The following is a 21,533-nucleotide window of genomic DNA, read 5'->3' on the forward strand; positions in this document are numbered from 1 at the left end:
ACTCCACCACTCCACTTGTGTATGTATACTTCAGGGTAACCCTTCATGCATCTGTTGAAGTGGACTGGTGCCCATAAAACCTTTTCCCATGATGAATTTATTAGTTTTAAAGTGCCACAAGACTTGCTGTTCATCTTGTTCTGTTTAGAAGGTCAGTATGTATTCAGCACTCTTGCACCTTATTTCTAACCATTTGTATGATAAATAGATTTGGGTGAAATCCATGGGCTTTAAAGGATCATGGTGTGGGAATGTTAAGGAAGGTAGGAGAGGATATATTGTTTTGATATTATCCCTCCTCACTCACACTAGTGAGTAAACAGCAGAGCACATTCCCTTTGCAACTTATTGGAAGCAAAATGATGATTCGTTAGAATCCTTTAATTAAGCAATCCAGTCTGGTTTGTCCAGTCTGGATTGTTCCTGGTAAGTTTCTCCTCTTAAAATAATAATAACACATCACAGTCTTCTTTAAAAGTAAGAATAAAGTGTTACTCACATTCAGTTCACAGCAGTAATCCAAAGGCAGACTTTATCATGTGGTTACAGTGAAAAGAAGTCTGAGCTGCATATCAGACTTTCTGCTTGTGGGCTCCATCCTATGTGAAGGTTGAGCCATGCACTGGCTAAGAGCCAGAAGAGCAAAAGTCCAAGAGTAAGAGAGTACAAGTCCAAGAGAGAGATGGTTGCGTAGCCAGCCCTTTTATCTGGTCAGCTAGGGCCCTGCCCACCTGCCTGGTCACACACAGGCGAGGAGAATCCAGAGCAGGTATGACAGGAAGTCCTTCTTGTCTGGAGCCACATTCCCCTGTGTGTCCATTCCAGGCAACAGGAAAATATGGAACTTGACTGCTCTAGCAATAATACACATGGTACCCTGCCTCAGTAAATAAGTTAGATGGGCTTTCATTCCAGATTGTAGATTGCATCCATTTGTCTGCTTTAATCAAACATGTGTCATATATTCGCTAGCTGCATTGCATTTAGGAAAAGGGTTTAACTTTACTTGTCACACACTTTGCTACTGTACCTGAAGTGGAGCTTTGTCAGTGGAATGTTAATGAGCAAAAAGGGCTGGTATTCATCCTCCAGGCCCCAATGTGGCCAAATAGTGGTGTATAGAAAGGCAAGGTTGTAAACATCTGTGTGCCTACCTATCTGCTAGTGGAGTCTTAGAAACAGGGGATGGAAACTAGCGTTGTAATTTCCGCAGAGGTGAGGATTTTTTTCTCCTATATAACAAATAAATTAATAAATAAAATGTGCCCACCTTTCCATTAAAGGTATGGAAACGTAGCACTATAAATAATGTTTTTTCTTGAATGTTCTTTGGTGGTTTTGGCTTTGGAACAGCAAAATGATGACGGTTTTCAGAACATATATTACTACGGCAAATGCAGCAGACAGTCCAATTTGATGAGGGATTTGTACTCTTGCCCCCCGCCTTGTCACCCCACATTTGCCATATTTTTATGGGGCTGCTTCCTATTATACCATAGAAGTCTTATACAATAGAAGAGCTTACCCTTCTGAACACGTTTAATTATCTTCCCATCATCTTGCCCATAACTGAACAATGAATAAAATATCCCCATGGTTTTAAAATCTTTTTTTTCATCATGTGCTAAAGCATTCTTCCTGGTTTATCCTGGTGTGGTTTTTGCTTTCATGCTCTATAGTGGTCTGTGTAGTAGCACATAATGTTCACCACACTGGACTTCAACTGTGTCCGGAGCTGTGTTGGGCATTGGGCCGCATCAGAGTTAGCACTGCTGTTTTACTTATTTGTGTGTGTTTAGTTTCTCAGAGACAGAAGAAAAATAGTTGGAGTAGGGAAGAGAGGAAAAGTAATGAAAGGTAGATGTGTAGTGTGAAATGTAAAAGCAAAATGTAAATGTAAAAAGGAAATGTAAAAGTGTTTCCTGTCAACAGACTGTAACTGAAGCTCACCAGGGATCTCAGGTTGATGTACAGTGATGTTGGATATAAGACACCTGTCCGTCCTGGGACGGACCCTTAAAATAAAGTCTGAGCAAAGTTGGTGAAGCAGCAAAGGTTCATTAATTGCTTGCAAGGATGGGTGTCCAAAGCAGGCACACCCAAATTCAGCAAAACACAAGTTTATATCACCTTCCTTTGAGCGAAAAGTTCCGTCCCCTGTCCTCCACTGGGTTACAGCCTATCACAACCTCGTAATTAAAATACTAAAATCTCCTCCCCTGTTGACATCTCCCATTCCCCTGAATTCAGGGACCATTACCCTTAATTACTTTTGCCAAAATAAGGAAGCGTGTTCCTATGCTCTCACACATCTACCCAAGCAATAAAGCCACATCCCGACCATGCCTTAGGCATACACGAGTCCTACCCTGCTGAAGTGTCTAGATAAACCACATTCTAGCAGCAAGCCACCCTGTTTTCTGGCGTTCTAACCCCAAGCACCCAAGCGAGTCTGCGGTTTTTTAGCTGTTGCAACCTTCTACCCAGGTGTTGCAACTGTTTGAGGCCTTCTGACCTTTTATGAAAAAGTGACATTTTCCTTTTCTTACAATTGACAATCTTATTTTCCTCTTCCGACAACCCTATGAGGTAGATTATTAGGTTGAGAATTAGTGAATTTTCAGAAGAATTCATGGCTGAGCAACATTTTGAATGAGGGTTCTTCACATGGCAAATCAATACTCCAGCAGCGGCAGTGCCACATTGTCTTTCCTAGCAAGACATCCTAGAGTACACCACTTGCATCACATCCCTCAAGAATACTTGTACCACTTGGGCTGCTTATTCATAAAACGTGGTCACAGGCCCACTGTGAAATGTGGGCTTGACGGAATGGGTACTGGTTATTTCTGCATTTGTCAAGGCCTTTGAAGATGTGCCCCCAAAGGCTAGGGCTCTTAATGTATTTATTTTTATGTGTTCATTTAGACTCTAGACTGTAGGTTGTAACAACAATGGTGAAGAATGACTGCAATTGTAAAACTAAACAAAATTTTCAGATTTCTACTGTGTGTGTGCACGCACAGAAGACCTTTGGGGCTTGCTCTGGCAGGTGGCTTATTTGCGTGTTCAGACCCAGAGATCTCTCCCCTAAATAAAGTCACACTTGACTCAAATTTTAGTTTTGGTTTTTGGCAGAATTTAGGCCACAACTTTATTGATTACAGAAGGTGAGTGGTTGCATAGGCTCTGGTTCGACTAGCTCCCTGCACACTTGCAGGCAGCGCTGACCCAGGGCACCAGCATAGGTCAGCCAAGGGTGAACACCTGGGTAGGCGAAAAGCCGGGAACAGACTATGTTCACCACCCAGATGCCCCCCTGGACTCAGGCACGGGCACAACCCCCTCTCAGGGGTTGACCAAACCAGTTGAGTCCCTGGATTCCTTTAACGGAATACCCTTCTCATAGGGATGGTGAGAGCCTTCTCTCATCCCTGTCACCTGAACCAGAGCCTATCCGCAACCTTACAAGTTGTGACGATTTGCTACGTGGCAGGCGAAAACCTAAATGGCACCAGCCAATCAGCCAAGTGGGAAAAATTCCTACTGTGTCCCTGTCCCAACGGCAGATGACACACAACGGCATAGCAAGATCAATCGCAAAATTGCCCTGAAAGTAGGGAGAGGTGGGCGGGTGTTCTGAATGCACAAGCTGAAAGAGGAAGCTCTGGGTCACGTGCATAGGTATATATAGGTCCCTCAATCTGTTTGGACTGTGCCCCATTGGCCAGATTGAACCCATCATCGAGGGACTTACCAATCGGGTGTTATGGCTGTCCAATCTCACTCACCCACAACACAGGAGTTTGGTCTCCAGGTCTCACCGCAACACATGCCCTCTTTTAGAGAGGACATGATTTATTGATTTTATACCACTTAATATATAAGAATATCTCTGTGGTGTACAGAAAATCAAAGCAAAAACATACAACTTAAGCATCAACAAATTTTACAATATAAAAATGTTACCTTGATACAAAATTACTAATATTATAAACCAATGTCATCTTCTCTCTCAGTTTCCTGGCTCTCACCCAGGGCCCAAACAAACTCATATCTCTCCCTCAAAAATCTCACAAAGGGAAGGTTCCTAGAAACTGCTTCTGACATTGCCTAGTCTTTTAGGCTTGTTTTTTATGGGCAGACCCAAAGTGGATGAAGCATCCTCAGGCTGCCCACAACCATATCCTTCTCAGCAGCCAGCTGTCCTCTCCACACCCAGTTCTAAGTACAGCAGCTTGGTGAGTTTCCAAGGGTGGGGAAAGGATGCTTTCCCACTCACCGTTCTTTTTCCAGCCTTTCCCCTCTTCTCCTTCAGCTGCTTTTTAAACTAAGCTTATAAACTATGCAAATTACAATGCTTCTGAGTTCAATGGGAGATGAATAGCAACCTATGATTGCAGTTCTGAGGTTACAGGGAACCAGGCCTTCTCGGTAGTGGCAGCCGTCCTGTGGAACACCCACCCACCAGATGTCAAAGAGAACAACAACTACCAGACTTTTAGAAGACATCTGAAGGCAGCCCTGTTTAGGGAAGCTTTTAATGTTTGATGCATTACTGTATTTTAATATTTTGTTGGAAGCCACCCAGAGTGCCTGGGGAAGCCCAGCCAGATGGGCGGGGTATAAATAATAAATTATTATTATTATTATTATTATTACTATGCATGGCAGCGTGAGTCAGGGTATGGCGTCAAAAGAGAGTGTCAAAAGAGGTACATTCATTTAAATATACCTGTGTACTGAAAGCTCCTTAGACTTTGAAGCTTCAGTTCTAAAAATGAGAGAGGGTGCACATATACACACTCCAAGTGTCTACCTGTTTGCTGCCTGCCTCCTTTTTTTCTCCTGGCATCACAGCAGATAATCATAAAGGGCCAACCAATAAACAGAACCACATAAAGGTCTGGTGAGACAGAATGGATCCCTGTGGGTTAGACCTGCTAGTGTTCAGCTCCTGTAACCTGTCACCCTCATGTGCTTCCTTGACTGTATGCCCAGAATGCCACACCTGGAGGCATGTCTGTGACAATTCTCCCCTCCCCTTTGAACTCTGTCTACCCCTAGATATTTCATGTTAGGTCTTGCCCTACTGGGTTGCTATGGAAGTAATTATAAATTACTACCTCCCATTATATTAGATCAGGCATGTCCAAAGTCCGTTTTGGGGGCCTAATCCGGCCCACTGGTCAGTTTAATCTGGCTCCCACAGGCAGTTCGTTTCCGGGGCTCTAAAAAAAAAAAAGTCAACAACTTTGGAGTAACATCCTAAAAAGTTTAACAACTTCAATCCTACTTCTTTGGTCGGCCCTCATGCATGTTCACTTCATCAAATCTGGCCCTCTTTGAAAAAAGTTTGGGCACCCCTGTGTTAGATTAACACAGAGAGAGCAACAAATCCCAAGCTCAGTGTGTGGATAAGCCCTGTTGTCCCACACAACAAACGTGGTGATGAGCCCATGTTTGGGTTTTACCACTTCTGACTGCAGGCCTAGGCTTCCTTCACCTTGGGCATTTCTGCTCACAAAGGATTAGCTTGTCAGAAAGAAGGCTAAGTAGAATGGTTTGCTCCCTAGTTTCCGCACCACCAACAAATGCACAGAGGACAGTGGGATTCTGCAACTTGTTGCACTTAATGTGTAGTCCATGACCCTTGTGCTAATTTGATAATGCATTTTTGAAAAGAATGGGTTGGGAACAGCAATTAAAACAATTTGACTTGCTAAGACTTCTCTGCTGGCATGGTAACTCCAGTTGAGCAGAATGGATCAGGTATGTGATGTCATGCGAAGGAAGCATTGTGAGCTACTGCTCTGCTTCCCTAAGGTTGGTGTTTATTTCAGAGATATGTGGCTAGCTGCTTGGGTTCATTCCCTGGTCCTTCCCAGTTCAGCTGTGTGTGTGATATTTTGACTGGGACAGATTTGACCAGGAGACAGACTCCTTGCTTACTCCATTCTATGAGTCAGTTGATCTATAATGCCTATGTGGCAACCATTATACTTTCTTTTTTTTTTTTGCAGACTTTGAATTTATTTGGGGCACCTCACCTCCTACCATGTGGTAGGTTAGCCTTCTTTTGCTCTGACTGCCCTGAAATTTGAATGAGAGATACCACTCAAGCAGTTTAGGAATGTTTTTATTGAATTAGGGAGGTTCACTGTTGCAGACTTTGAGAATCCCTTGCATTTTATGTTGTGAGATCTATGGAGGAAGGGAGGTATACAAAATTAAATAATAATCATTGTAATAGATAAGAGTAGCTGCTGTATTCAAACTGCTGCTCAGCCATGGGCATCTTGGGTAAACTTGCACAAATCTGTGTTCCTGATCTGTAAAATAAAAACTATAGTGACTTCCCTCCTTGAGGGTTTGTTTCGATGATCAGTCACCCTGAAAATTCTTCTTCTTCTTCTTCTTCTTCTTCTTCTTCTTCTTCTTCTTCTTCATGTGTTAAATCCATTGTAGCTTAGTACCATAACCACTGCTCAGCATGTATGTGCATGGCTTGCTTTCTCAATAAGTTTAAGAATTTTGAGGAGGGGAGGGATCATGTGTAAGGAACATATCAGTTCCAGTGCATGGCTTGATTTTTCTCACTAATGTTCTCTTCAGATGCCTTTCCCTGCAGTGCACTGCTATTCTGCTGGTGGCACACTGGAGATCAGATTGAACAGGGCTGTTTGAGGAGGGGAGGACTGGTGTGTGAGTGGTGTTGCCTTGAGGAAACTATTTGACGAAGTTTATTTTATTTAATCCATTTCATCACACACCCGCACACACCCACACATCCAGTCTTTTGCTCTGGGGGCTTTTGGCCCCTTCTAGCAATGGATTCCCCTTCTAGCAGAAGCTCTGTGAAATGTACTGGAGTTGACACAGAGCTCTGGATCAAATGGTATAACTCCAGCACCTGCTAGAAAATGCTGCACATTTGAAAGTTCAGGTGAAATATTGGCAATGACACGTGTAATGATCACATACAATGCAAAAAGGGGGAAAAGAACAAGTCAGTGTTTTGAAATGACTATAAAATGCAGGTGTGTAAATCCTTCAGGATATGTCAGACAGAGGATAACGGCTGCAAGCAGAAAGGCAGCAGGCAATAGCTCTTTCCCCTTAGAACAAACAAGCCCCCGAGGACTGGTGTAGCGGAGTGGACTGCGTGTGGGCATGGAAAGGTCCTGGTTCAGACCCCACAAGGAATCCTGGGCTTAGCAATTTCACTTGTTTATTTGTTGATATTATTGTATGGTTGGATGTTTAAGATGTAAGGCACCTTGGCAGATTATCACTTGGAAAGGCAGCTTATACATGTTTCTTTAAACCCAATCAGTTCCCTGGTATGCATGAGGCTCACTGTGGGTGGTGGACAGTCCTGGATCTCCTGCCTTTTAATAGAGCCATTGAGTCTCCCACTATCTTAATTTGCCCAGAGACCCTTGGTTTAATATAAGCAGCAGTTTTTGCTAACAAACTGCAGGTGGGGTGTAGCAGGCCCAGGACATCCCACAGTTTACAGTAAGCCCTGACAGCAAGTTTTTATTGTACTTTTATTTAATCTTTATTTGTATTAATAAGCTGTTTGCTTCTTTGGTGGACTTTGGACCAAAATGTGGCCCTCTGCATGTCTGCCTATATGTACCTCTATAGTATACATATAAATACATATGTACCGTAGGTGTTATGTCTATGCCATTGAATGCCAGTAGCCAGAAAACACAGGTGGAGAGAGTACTGTTGTGCTGAGGTCCTGCTTTTAGTCTTCCCAGGGACATCTGGTTGACCATGGTAAGAACAGGATGCTGGGCTAGATGGACTTTTGCCTGGTCCAGGAGGGCTTTTTCTTGTATATTCTATGGCAGGGGTGTCCAACAGGCCGGCTGCGATCTACCTGTCAATGGCGTGATGTACCTGGTCGATACTGGTTGATCGCAGGACTCTGATTGTCCTCCAAAGAAAGCTCAACAACTCCGGTCAATCCAATGGGTAGATCACTGCCAGTTTATTTATAGTGGGAGTAGATCACAGTCTCTTGGAAGTTGGACACGCCTGTTCTATGGAGTCTAAATATATAAATTATAAATATATAAATTAACGCGTGCTGCTTGCATCATGGGCCTCTGCCCAGAGCCATATTTTAAGCAGTTAATAAGGCCCCTGTCAGTCTCTCAACCTGGATTGTTTGAGGTTAAAATAGGACTCTCCAGCTCCTGAGCTGCTTGGTGGAAGAACATTTTCCTTACATGTTGAGAATTATTTTTATAATTGTAAGGTTGTGCTAAACATGTCTTACAAAGTGTTGAAAATGAAATGGTCTGCTCCTGACCAACCTTGGCTCTTGCCATCTGCTCTTTGTCTTCCTCCTCTGCAGGCAACTTTGTAAAGAATTTACGGATCTCTTGGCCCAGGACAGGACACCCATTGGCAATAGCAGGCCCAGCCCCATTTTGGAACCTGGGATTCAGAGCTGCTTGACTCACTTCAGCCTCATCACTCATGGCTTTGGGTCCCCAGCCATATGCGCTGCCCTGACTGCTCTCCAGAACTACCTGACTGAAGCTCTCAAAGGCATGGACAAGATGTTCTTGAACAACAACTCTGCTAACAGGCACACTTCTGGGGAAGGACCAGGTAGTAAAACTGGAGACAAGGAAGAGAAGCACAGAAAATGAAAAAAACAAAAACAAAAAACAAGGAAGCTAATGAAATTAGGGGAAAAATAAATAAAAGGAAAAGCAGAGAGAGAAATCTTTTTAAACAAACATTTTAATTTTAGCTTTAAAATATTGGATTGGGCTTTGGAAGAATTATACTAGGTAGGTCACACCCACATTTTATTTTATTTTAAAGGAAGTAAGGTCAGAGACGCACAATGGAAACAGGAACACAGAGGCTCAGTGGCTTTTGCAAAGGAACTTTTGAAGACAACTTCAAGGAATTTCCACTTCTGTTCTCCTGCAATCTTTTTGTGATAATTGGGGAGGGTGTGTGTGAAAAATGTCAATAATAGGTAAAAACAATCAATAACTTATTGGAAGAATCTTTTTGATAATGTTGATATGTTGGCCGAGATACATAGTCTGTTTCTGTATAATTGTTATTTTTCAAAAAAAGAAAAAAAGAAGTCTATCTAAAGTAGAAAAATCAAAAAAACTAAGGGATAGATTTATTTTATATGGGACTGTCCCATTCAGAGCAAAGTGTCCTGTTTTCAGCTCAGACCAACTGTAGCCCCCTGACTTGGGTGATGTCTTGCCATTGCCACTCTGTGGCATCAGAATGCCCAGGCCTAAGCTCTACCAATAGTCTCTGGCTTGCAGATTTCTTCACAGTGGGTTGAGGTAGCAGGAAATGAGAGCTCTGGGTCTGTTTAGACTAGAAACCATTATGGGGAAACCTAAAGCAGTGCATTTGCATCTAACAAGTTCACGTTCTGATGAAGTTAGAACTATTCTTACTTGGAAGAGTATTTCAAATAATGTTAGCTAAAAAGACAGTTATCGAGTGTCCCCATTTTCAATACAGACTACCTAAATTTCTGGGTTTACTGAAAACTAGATACTTTACATATTTATTCCTAAAATTCTGAAGCTGCAACTTTGCAAGTTTCACTGGCTGTTAGGATGTGTAAAGTTTGCATACAGGATCCAATGAGATTTTGATAACAAGGCGGTGAACTAACTTGGAATTAGGTGGTAACCTCTGGCATAACATTTTTTTCAAAATGGAGATGTACATGTGAAAAAATGTTATACAGGAATGCAAAAGCTCTGAACAGAAGAGGGGACGCATACTACACTCTCCTGCTTCTGGATTATTCTTTTTAAAACCAATATACACATTTTGCATTCATATATAACTTTTTTATGTATTTCTACTCCATGAAGGTCAAATGCTACATAGAACTGATCCTATGTTTGAAATCAATATGACCTATTTCCAAGTCCAGTTGCTGCAGTCTGACAATCCCTTGTAGATGCAGGACCTCGGATGTACACACAAATCTCTCCTGTTTGCAAGAGTTTCCTTTGCATTGCAATGAAACCACCTATCTCATTTGAGCAGATAGCTCAGTGGGCCCCACAAGAATTGTACATGGAGGTGTGCCACTGAAGTGAACAGGAGCTTCTTGTGTGCGTTCAAGTGCAGAGAACTGGCTGTTCTAAGACTGGGAACAATATGCTTAAGACAGAGGTGCCAGTCTGCTAATTGCTACTCTGAATGGATATTGGCTAATTCTCAACAATTCAGTTTGCTCTTTTTAATATGTCTCAGACTGCTCTCTCTCTCTTTTTAAAGAAGTATTAGTAACAGGAATGTCTTGATGAGTATGTGATTTCCTTCTCAGGAGTATGTACCCTTTTTATTTTCTTCTGTTTCCCAAAGCTTTGCCCGCTTGGCTTATGAGCTTCTTCAAAGAGGACTAGAACTCCCTACACATTTCATCAGGTACAGAGATGAAAATCCACAATTCTGACACTTTTCTTTTCAAATCAAAGCCAGTTGTTTTGGAATTCCGCAGGTGTACTTCTTTAAAGAAGCTCAAAGGGAATAGATTAAGCAAGGCAAAGGCAGCTGAATGGGCAATGTCATATTGATAGGCAAATGCTAATTTATCCAGTATATAGAAAAGTTTTGGGGAGGGCCAATAATATTTGATGCACAGAATAACACAGGTTTGCTAAGTGTCTTTAGAGGAGAAGGAGGGGACTGAAGGTAAAGAGGATTCTTGAGCATTTCCAGTAGCTTTGTTTAAGGAAGTCTCTTTTCCCCAGGTTATTAAATGAGTTTTGCAGTTCTTGGTTTAGAAAAAACAACATGTCTTGGGATGAGGGAAATCAACCAAATTCCAAGCATTTGCAGAAATTTAAGTGCATTACAGTATATTTTATAAATGAGATTTTAAAAAGCTCCCCCCTCCCTTGTTTGGAATACCTACTAAAGTTATACTTCAGTGAAAGAAGATGAATTTTACCTTGCATGTTATCAGCTTGGAAATACCTTGTTGACTTGATAATGGCTATGGTGTTCCATGCATTTTGAAAAATCATTTCCCTTTTGTCACAACAGCTTATGTCTATACATCATTTTGACTTAACTTACTGAATTCATGCTAGAAGATGAGAATAGGATAAACACATTACCATGGCTGTAACTTCCATTATTTTTGGTAGAACTTTGTTCTCCTTAAGCGAACACTTATGGATGGGGTCCATCTGTTTCACAGGGTAGTGTTTTACGTTTGGAATTCAGTTTTCAAAAGCAATTTGGGTCCTGGTAGTTTTTAATTTTAAAAATATGAAGGTTATTTCTCACAATGTAAACTTAAAGAGTACAAGAAGTGACCAGTGCCCCAGTTGAAATGGCTGCACATGTCTGTTTCACCATGTGTATAAATATTCAACACATATTCAGCATATAGCAGAATGATGCATCCAACTGGAGTTCTGTACGGCATATACACACAGTGAAATATGCATGTGTAGTTGCTTGAAACATGAAGACGTACATTCTGAATTCATCACCTACTGTGTTCCAAACAGTATCATGCACAATGCAACTGCTGAATTACGTACACTGTGTTTTAGAACTGGTCCCTAAGATCTCATTTCCAACCTTTATAAACCATAAAGTACTTGAAATTAAGCCAATACTTTCCCATTGGATATTTCTGCCTGCACCATGAAGTAAACTGTGTGTTGTTATTTGTAATCAGACATATTCAGAAGGTGATTAACTTGGAGTACCTGTATATTGGATGTGATCAATTATCTAGGAAGCAGGTTTAATCAAAATGAGTAGAACTTCCTATGGGCCTTGGTCTAAATCTAAGTATTTCAGTTCAGCTGTGAGTGGAGCTTTACACACTGATCCTAAATGCACACCTGTATGCATGTGAATTTGCAATATTGCCAAGTTATGGTGCTGGTCCTCAAGTTGCTAATTTTAGAATGTCACTAGAACAAATTATGCAGGAGAGACTGAGCATAGTACTCTACAGCAGTATTGGAACCCAGACTGTCATACAATTCATGAAATGAGTTGATTAATCATATGAGTTTTAGTTGATTCATTGATTAAATGTTGGCCAAAACAATTGCCATGAAGCAAGAAGCATAGGTTTGCTTTTAGATAGTGGACACCATCTTATCTGATGCATTTTCTCCTATTTGAGAGAAAAGCAAGAATTAAGATGATGTTTAATATGGTGTATTGTTTTAATACTTTCCAAAGAATCAGGAAACGTTTAAAATATTAATTGATTAAATTCAGGCCCCCTAGTTGGAACTACTATCAGTCGGGCTGCTTTAGTTCAGTAACTTCGGGCACATCCAACCAAAGTTGGTCCCATTTAGTTTTGGGGAGAATCAAGCATATGTTTAACTTGTTCCTATTGAAATCAATGGGACTGTAATGTGCTTAACGTTGACTAAACCTCACCCCATACTTTTTTGCTTCCTATATTTCTGAAATCTACATTGTGTCTGTGTCTTTTGTACACTGTACCATCTCAAAAGAGGGAGGAAGAAAGTAAATGTACCTTTATTTGCAGTTGTTACCCTAAAGGGCACTTTTGAGGAGCTGAAGACAGCTGCGATAGTAATTAATGCTTTCCGGTTCTCATATTTGTTAGCTCTGACTCCGTACACTATCTTGGACAATTTATAAATGTAACAAAATCACCTTTATGCATCACAAGAATAATTTACTATGTTTCAGTCCACTGATCTGAACATGCCTTGCACAAGAAAGAACCCAAACTTAATATCTTTTAAAAGGCCACCTGAAGAAATATTTCAGTGACTAAAAATAAAATAAAATCTAGGATAACTATTAACACTGAACTGAGGGAAACATTGTGGCACAAAAAGCAGAAAATCTACAAAGTTCAATGAGGAGATGTTTTGTCCTAATTGTAAATAGGGAGCAAAATCTTTCTAGTTTATACCGCAGACATGTTCAGCCTCCAAACTTAAACTTGCAAACTTTGTGGACAACAATGCAAGGAACCCTAAGAGAGATGTTATACAGAAGTCTTAGCTCTCTTCAAAACCGTATCAACCAAGTAATTTTTTTTCTTTTTCTTAATCAGCAGCCACTTGTAGTCAAACTGTCCTTAGGATGTAGGTACTGAGGCGGCTCCTGTGGTGTCCCCTCCAGATGCTGTTGGACTGCAACTCCCATCAGTCCTGATCATTGGCCATGTGGAGTAGGGCTGGTTGGTTTAGTAGTCTAGCCACAGCTGGGAGGCACCATGTTGGCTGCTCATTGGTTACAACACATCACAAGGCGGAAGCAAATCTCAGGGTTCTCCTGCCTCCTTTCATTTGTCATTTTCCCCCAGTTAGAGCATCTGTGTTTCCAAATTCTTCCTTGGCATTGACACTAGAATGGAGCTTAGAATCCTAAAATCATGGAGCAGTGTGCACATGCTGACCTAAAACCATAGGGCTGGGGTTGCCAACATGGCACAGAAGTGCCCTTAAGAATAGCCAGTGGCACTCACAAAGCCTCTGAGACCCCTCCCCCACTGACTGTCCTCTTTGTCATGAGGCGGCATAGCTTATTACCTCCCCCCCACACCACTTGAAAAGCATACAGAGGAAGGAGGATGTTGGAAGGGCCTTAGCTCTTTCCTATTTCTGTTTCAGCTCCATGTGCTTCTTAAGGCTCAGGTCAACATGTGAACAAAAAGCCGAGCAACCAAGAAGGCAGGAGGGAAAGGAGAGCCATCTAGGAGACGGGGGCAGGAAAGGAGAATAGCCAGAGGGGATAAAGTGGTGCACCACAGGAGCTGGGAGAGAAAATGCCACAGCATGAAAGCATGGACCCTAGGCATGGATACTCATATTTTTACACCTTTCAGAATGTGTCCACAGCTGTGTTCTGTGATTTGGGTGTGTTTGTTGGCATCCTGTGTAAAAACCGCGAAGATCTGTGCCTTCAATGTTTTTGTAGTGCTGTGTAGTCTACCACTGTAAGCTTTCACTTCTTGACTGTGCTTTTTGTTGGGAAGGGGGTCCACAGGGTAAATTCATGGAAATTCAAAAGGCCCTTTAAAAATTCTGCTGGAACCAACTTTAACTCTGACCTGGAGAGACTGAGCCAGGGAGGGAAGGAGAGAAGCAGCCACAGAAGATGTTGCCCACAGAACTCTCTCAGAATCCCCAATGTGCCTGTGGACCCAAAAAGCTTGGTGATGCCTGCCCATAGGGACATATACCAATTCTGAGCATTGCTCCATTTAACTCACTACTGTCTACAGCAGCTTTCCCAAAACTGGTGCCCTCCAGCTGTTGTTGAACTATAATTCACATCAGTCCTCATCGTCAGCCATACTGGCTGGGGCTGATGGAGAGTGGAGTCCCACAACATTTGAAGGACACTAGGTGAGGCAATACTGAACTGTACGGACTGGCAATCTCCAGGGCTTCAGACAGGATTCTTTCCCAGCCTTCGTGAAGATGACTGGGATGGAACCTGGGACCTTTTGCGTGCACCCAGCATGCACTACCAGTGAGCTACATCTCTTCCCTACACTTTATGATAGTTTTATTCCTTATTTCTCAAGTGTGCACTCAGTTGTCTCTGCTGCTAGAAGCTGATAATCTGACTCCTCTTTCTCTAAAAGTTATGTATGTTGTTTTTCCTCAAAGAAACCATATTTATCCAGTTTCATAGATACCTTGAGTATGTGGAGAGTCTATATAGTACCAGAAATTTAAAGGGTCACATTATATATACCCTGGCCTGGCTTGCTGCAGCAGCAGCATTTTAAAATAATGACCATCTACATACCTGGGGGTAAATGGCTGCCATCTTAAAGTCATTCATGAATAAATTCCATTGGTCTAAATGAGATTTATTCATGGATAAATGATAACTCTTGGTACTTTTTTATTAAAAAAACCAACAACCCATGAAGTGAATTAAGCATCTCCAATCTCTGCAAATAACATGGCACCTAAGCACAGCCTTTCCAGTTCTGCTGACCACCTAAAAGGATTTACATAGCACCACCAATTCTTGGTTCTTGCTTCCTACATTTCAAGGGATGTTGCTAAACCATTCATTAGGGTACCTCCATAAATTGCATTTATGGCATCTAGTGGTGGTGGAAGAGGAGCATAAGAAGTTGCCTCTTCCACTATCGTCCAGGCAGCTGGAAAAACTTGAACATTTTCATTTTAGTGTGGAGAACCTAACTTTGATTGCCAGCAACGTCCACCAAAACATTAAGTTCTAGACAGGGATGCCAACTGAGCAGAACCCCCCCCCCCAAAAAAAAACACTACTCTGGCCTGCTTGTGAACCTGTAACAGTCACCTGGTATGCAGGAATGAGTAGAAGTGTGAGAAGATGAAACATATCGCTTATTAATTCTCACATATTAAGTTGCTACTAAAGGCACAAGTACTAGGGCTGGTACAAAAGCTGGCAACCCTAATCCCAGATAATGATTTCTACTTAAAAGTAATGGAATTAAAAGCTATGATTTACACACACACACTCTGTGGGGATGGCTGGTAGTAGCAGATAGCAACAGAAAACCTTGCTGAATTTGTATACAACTTTTTTAATGGCAGAGCTCCTGTGCCTGTTGATTAATGGAAATCCAGAATGGGAAGTTTTCCCTTTGCTGCAGCTGCCTGCTGGGGATACTTTACCTGCTCAATTTATACCTGCCTCTATCATTAATGGGGCTATTAAAGGAAGGGGTGGGGAGAGCTGACCAGATAAGCTTCTTATAAATTTTCATATTTATTCAGGGCCTGTAGACACCTACGTTTCTCATGAAATGTACACCTAAGAAACAGGTTTTGCCCCTCACTGGAGAGCCAGAGTTAATCTCAGTGGCAAAATTGGTTTTATTGTTGAGTAACAGGTAAAATGGCTCCTAGTTTCCAAAACTTGAAAGTGCTGCATAACTATTAATAGTGCAATCTTACACATGTCTGCTAAGAAGTAAGTTGCACTGACTTGATCCCAGTTACACATGTATAGGATTGCAGCCAAAATTACTATATATATATATATATATATATATATATATATATATATCTGCCATTTTAGGCTTACGCTCCATGCATTTGACAAAGTGAAATTTAGCCCATGAAAGCTCATGCCATTAAAAGAAAGTTGGCCTTTAGGATGCCACAAGATCCTTCATTGTTTTTGCAACTCAGTAGAGGACACTTTTGCTATCACTGCTGGGAAAAGCTGTGCTGGTTGGGTTTTTGCCAGTTATACAACTGTCAAATGTACAAAGACTCCATACTGTGGGAAAACCCTAGTGATCAAGATTGCCCTGCTGTCATATTGGAAGCAAATGGATAAATTGTGCCTTTTTAAACAATGAGAAGTAAGGTTGTACTGTTACTTTTGCATCCAGTCCTAAACACCTTTCACCTGGGAGGGATTTGGTTTAAATAAAAATTCATTTCAAGGCTATGCATTTAGGATCATGATGTGCTCGTGGACAGTAGTGCAATGATCCTGATCTTAGTAATCAAACTACCTATTATATGCAGGCAGTGTGGTTTCTTACCCCCCACCCCGAACTTTAAAAAGAGAGAAAGAAAAGGGAAATCAGTAATCTTATGGGGAGGGGGTGAATAGAAAGGGACTATTTAACCCTTTGCTCTCATGACAATTTTCCATTCAGAATTGCCCCACTCAAGTGTCTCTCCAACGTTAATTAGGTAGTCTCCATTCTTCACTAGGGAAAGAAGTCAGAGAGGTAATTGCTTGCCCCAAGGCCAGAATGAAGGAAGTTGAACTTGCACCTCTCAACCTTTCTGCTTTCCTGCTCAGCCCTTTTCTCCTGCTCTTCTTGGCACCTTCCATTAATACATCTCTCTAGTGCCATCTTTGCCAATCTGGTGTTCTCCAGATGTTTTGAACTACAGATCTGGGCCACCACAGCCTGGGGCAGATGGAAGCCGAAGCCTGAATTATCTGGAGAGCACCAGTTGGGGAAGGGTGCTCTAGGAGGAGAGGCCTTGGAAATAGTTGGAGAAACAAAGAACCCTTGAAGAAGAAGTGCATATGCCCTTGGCAATGCCGTTTGCCCCTTTAGGAACAGAAACAAGAACAGCCAAGTGCCAGTGTCCATTCAACTTTCCTTTTTGCTAGATTATCAGTTAGGCTGCAGTCTTATGCCTGCTTTCACTGGGAGTGATCTACTTGCATTTAACTGAGTAGGATTTACTTCTGGCTAGGCATGTATACACTTAGATTGTTAGTTCACAGAGCACCAGTTCAGGGCTGAGTATTACCAATCCTGTGTCTGGTTGCTAAGTGACTTGCTGTCTTAGGAGTGTGCAGGATTGCAGCTAAACATCTGAATAAACACACTTTTAGTTGATGCCTAAGGTGCTTTCTTGACTGTTTGGCCAACGTCCACCACCAGCCTCCCTCTGAGAACAATCTAGGCCTCCCTATGTCTCTAATCAAATGCAATTTTTCTCTTCTGAGTCATGATGAAAATAATTTCTATTCCTCTTTTTTGGAGGGAGGGGTGTTCTTAAAACCCGTCTTGTTGAATCAATGCATGTATATAGTTTGTTTTGGGATTTTTTATTTTTATTTTGAGGCCATCAGCACTGAATACCCTTTTCTGAAGGACAGCTCTGATTAAAATCAATCTTCTACTCTTAACATTTCAATATATGCAATTAATGAATTAATGTTTTAATTGCACTGATGAATGTTCTTGGCCATGTTTATAAAATATTCTTTCTCCTGGTTGACGTTTATTCCAATATTATATCATGCTCATGTGTTGTTGTTTTTTTAAAAAAAGTTTAAAACAATCATGTGACTTAGAGAACTGCAGATGGCTAAAGTCAACCTTCATAGTGTAACCCTTTGTGTGCCAGCGTGTCTATCACCACTCTATTAAGCTCATTTATGTGACAGTAAATCACGTTGCATTCAGTGGGTTGCGCGTTCCAGCAATGAGTTTTAGGAAGCAAGGTTTGAAGCTGAAATTATAAGACAAATAGATATACCGAATATAGGAGTGTGAAATCTACAGTCTCTCCTTTCTATGCCAAAATCGAGTCCTTTATTTAAATCAAAGCAAAACCAACATCTACTCTTCTTGAATAGTCTTTCCATAAAAATGAAAAAATGTCATCGGTTTTAGCGACTCTCAGAAAAGAAGGGGGGGGCAAACGCGGAGAGGCATTCAATGATGAGTTTGTATATATTTATTTATGCTTAATTTAACGGGATTGTGTAAATATGGCGAGCAAGTAGTTTTGGGGTTATTTATCTGTGACTATACCTCTGTGAATGGGTGGGGAATTTAAACCAAGAAGAAGAAAAACGATCAAAAAGACAAAAAAAAATTACAAACGCTTGACTCTAGATAGTACCCAATCTGATCTTTTTTTCTGTTCTTTATAGACAAGCTGTTATGGTAATGGGTAGAAATTGGTTTCTTGTCCAGTGATGACCTGATTTACATAAATAATAATACGAATTTAAAAAAAAAAAAGATTGTTGTGTTTTGTTGTATTTTCCTCTTCAGATATTTTTTCCCCTTTTTTAAAAACTATGTTGGTGCTGCTTCATTTCTGAAGATGGATTTACTTCCGCAGCCAAGACAAAATCTTTTCTTTCCCAATCTGGACTTTGGGAAATTCAGGACCCGGTTCTACAGTGGAAAGAAATAAACGTTGCTTCTCAGAAGTGCTGCCCCGTTGACTGTGTCTGATTCCTCTCCCAATTCGCCTGCGACCCTAGGCCGCTGCCCCCCGGCTGCCCTCCTCCCGCCTCGCCCCACACCTCGGCTTTCCTGTCGCCTCCGCAGCGCAGACTTGCCTGGAAGGCGGCTCTTCGCGAGCGCGTTGCCTTCCAGGGATCCCGGGGAACTCCGGTCCTCGCTCGCTCCAGGCTCGGGGCGCGGCGGACGCCAGCTGCGCTTTGGACGCGCGCTGGGCAGAAGCCGGCGGCGCCCGCGAACTCCTTTGGCAAAGGAGCAGGCCGGCTCGCTCCCGCCCAAAGAGCTGCTGCCAGTCTAATGGACACATGGCCGGCCTCTTCATCCTCACCAGCCAACGAAAGCACCGCAGATTAGGAAGGCAAGCCTCCAAACACACACAGCCGGCCCACCCCGAGGCAAGGTGAGGCAACCGCCTTAGGCGGCAGCAGTTTGAGCCTCCAATGAATGCTTGGCCTGCTACCACTGCCCTTAGGGCGGCAACAGCTGAGGGGGGCTTCTTGGAGGCCGGATTCCTTCGCAGCCCCTCATCCCCCTGCTGTCTCTACAGCGCCTCTTGGCAAAGAGGAGCCACTGCCAGTCTCCTCCCACCCTGGTTCCAGATGTGGATCTTCACTCCTTCTTCCCTGCTAGGGGAGAAGCGCACCATTTTGCGGTTTGCCACACGGCCACGCCCCCTCTCTCTCCCCCTCTACCCCCTCCCTCCCTCCCTCCCCCCTCCCCACACAGAAGAAAGCCTACTCCGAAGCAAGTACCATTGAGTTCAATGGAATTTACCCCAAGTCAGAGTTTCTGCATTGCCGCATTAGTTTCCTAAAGGCTCCATTCTTCATCATGCCTAAAAGAACAAACTGTAAACACAAACACACAAAGATACCTATAACCATACAAACAGCACCCCCCACTCCCAGTCCAGTGTGAAAGGATTTGTCAATCCAAACAGAAATATCCTCGGACCTCCACTCCAGACCCTAAAAATTATGAAATAGAGTTCCAATAGTCTTATATTGTTTCAAAGTACGCTACTCAGTTCAGTTTGTTGGCCTGATGGCACAATCGACCGAGCAGCTGATCCCTCTTTTTTCCGGTTGAAGTAGCTTGAAGATACCGCATTCTGGAAAACGTTCACACGGTCGGTCTGGATTCAGCGAAGTCTGCTCACCCCTCCTTCAGTCCCGTTCAGTTTTAGAGCCAGTCAAGTTAAGGGAAGGTTAGAGAATTGATTGCAAGCGTTACCATTTTTCAGTCCACGAAGAAACTCTCTCCCTTCCTCCCCTTAATACTCTCCATTATTCTGTAGGATGACTTTATTGCTCAATATTCAAAATATCACGCAGAGAGAGGGGGGTCTGGGGGATTCTCTCCAGTTTTATGAGCCTGAATCCGAGCAACGGTTTTTTGTTGTTGTTTTGTCCCCGCCAAACATCCCCGCGGCTGGTGTCACGATGTGACCTACTTTGAAGCCTCTGGAAAGGACCACGTTTGCATTTTACAGCTGCAATAAAAAAAGACATATATTGGGAAGAATCCTGTATAGTAGACAGTGGAAGGGAGCGATTGCTAGGCGAAGGTAAATCCATGTGCATCCCGATTCTAAACACATTTGCCAGGAAATGCGATCGATTTCCAAGTCAATGCTTAGAATCAGAGAGAGGGAAAGGCGTCTAGTCTAACCCGATGCAGGAAATCCGCTCTGAAAGGTGTTGACCACCCAACCCCCGAAGCAGAGTTCTTCAGCGTCCGAGGCAGTTTGGCCCACAAACAGAAATACCCGCCTAGGAAAGGCTAACGCAGGTTCCTGAATCTTTCTGATTTCTGTTACACTGTAAATGCGTTTCCTCTTTGCTAGTCTCCGCAGAGCGTCCTTCCAAATACGGTTGGTTTCCTAGGCTGGGGCCTGGAAAGGCTGAGATGGATCCTAACCCTGCCCTGCCGGCCTCTACTATCGGCGCGAGACTTGCTGCCAAGGGGTTCAGGCGCCCGAATTTAGGTGCAAGGGATGCGCTTGCCGTTTTAGGCTAAGCTGTAAGGGCTGGGTACACACGACCTTCAGAATACATTCCAAGCACACTGGGCACTGTAGTTTAGCCTGCACAGAGTTCCAATTCGCAGCAACCCTTAACAGGCTACAGTGCGCAGAATTCCCTGATGGGCTCCGAATGCGCTTTAAAGGCACCGTGTGTCTGCAGCAAGGAAAACAGTCGATAGCGTCGCCCGCGAAAGGACTCAGGCGTCCTTTCCCACCCCTGTTTCCCGCCTTGCAGCAGGAATGGTTCTTTCTGCTGGGGGAACTTTCTGACTGGAACGCCCCCAAAGCTCCCAAAGCACGCCGCGCTCCGATTGGCTGGCAAGCACGAAGGGAAGTTTGGTTTGTGAGCGAGGGAAGGGGTAAAAAGCGAAAGCAATGGATGAGCTGTCCAGTCCTCTGTCGTCCCTCCACTCTGAAAGAAAAAGGGCGCAGCCGATTCAGAGAGTAGACCCATAGAAACCCATAAGCTTAAGTTGGTCGCGATAAAGCGACTCTTCTTAGATTGCATCGCAATAACAATTTAATAGCGTCGGCACGGAGAGGGGAATAGTCTTCCTCGGGGTTTTGTCCCCCACACTGCCCCACGGTTACACTAAAGTTGGTGGGAACCTGAGCCCGGCACCACCATCAGAAGCAGCTCATAAATGCGCATATCTGCGGATCAGTAAACGCCTCTCATTTTAGAGTGACTAGCCCAGCCGCCTAGACTGGTGGGCGGGTAATAAGTCTGAAATAATAATTGAATCAATAAAAAACTAATTTTGAGGGATC

The 21,533-nt window shown here is 42.9% G+C and overlaps 1 protein-coding gene across 11 annotated transcripts in view; it reads left to right on the forward strand.

Annotated features, from left to right (window-relative positions):
- The window catches only part of TFAP2B (transcription factor AP-2 beta), a 64,286-nt gene extending 45,584 nt beyond the window's left edge, over positions 1-18,702 (forward strand). For 6 of the 11 annotated variants that reach the window (XM_080997438.1, XM_080997439.1, XM_080997440.1 and 3 more), the window contains one exon: positions 8,375-15,280. In XM_080997438.1, the coding sequence (XP_080853564.1) occupies positions 8,375-8,675 (301 nt within the window). In that variant the 3' untranslated portion in view covers positions 8,676-15,280. Of the gene's footprint in view, positions 1-8,374; positions 15,281-18,541 lie in introns of those variants that run through there. The other 5 variants (XM_080997441.1, XM_080997436.1, XM_080997437.1 and 2 more) reach the window with 3 other exon arrangements.
- The last annotated feature ends 2,831 nt before the right edge of the window (positions 18,703-21,533 follow it).

Source organism: Podarcis pityusensis (assembly GCF_964106645.2).
Source record: "Podarcis pityusensis genome assembly, chromosome: 3".
Classification (NCBI taxonomy): Eukaryota; Metazoa; Chordata; class Lepidosauria; order Squamata; family Lacertidae; genus Podarcis; species Podarcis pityusensis.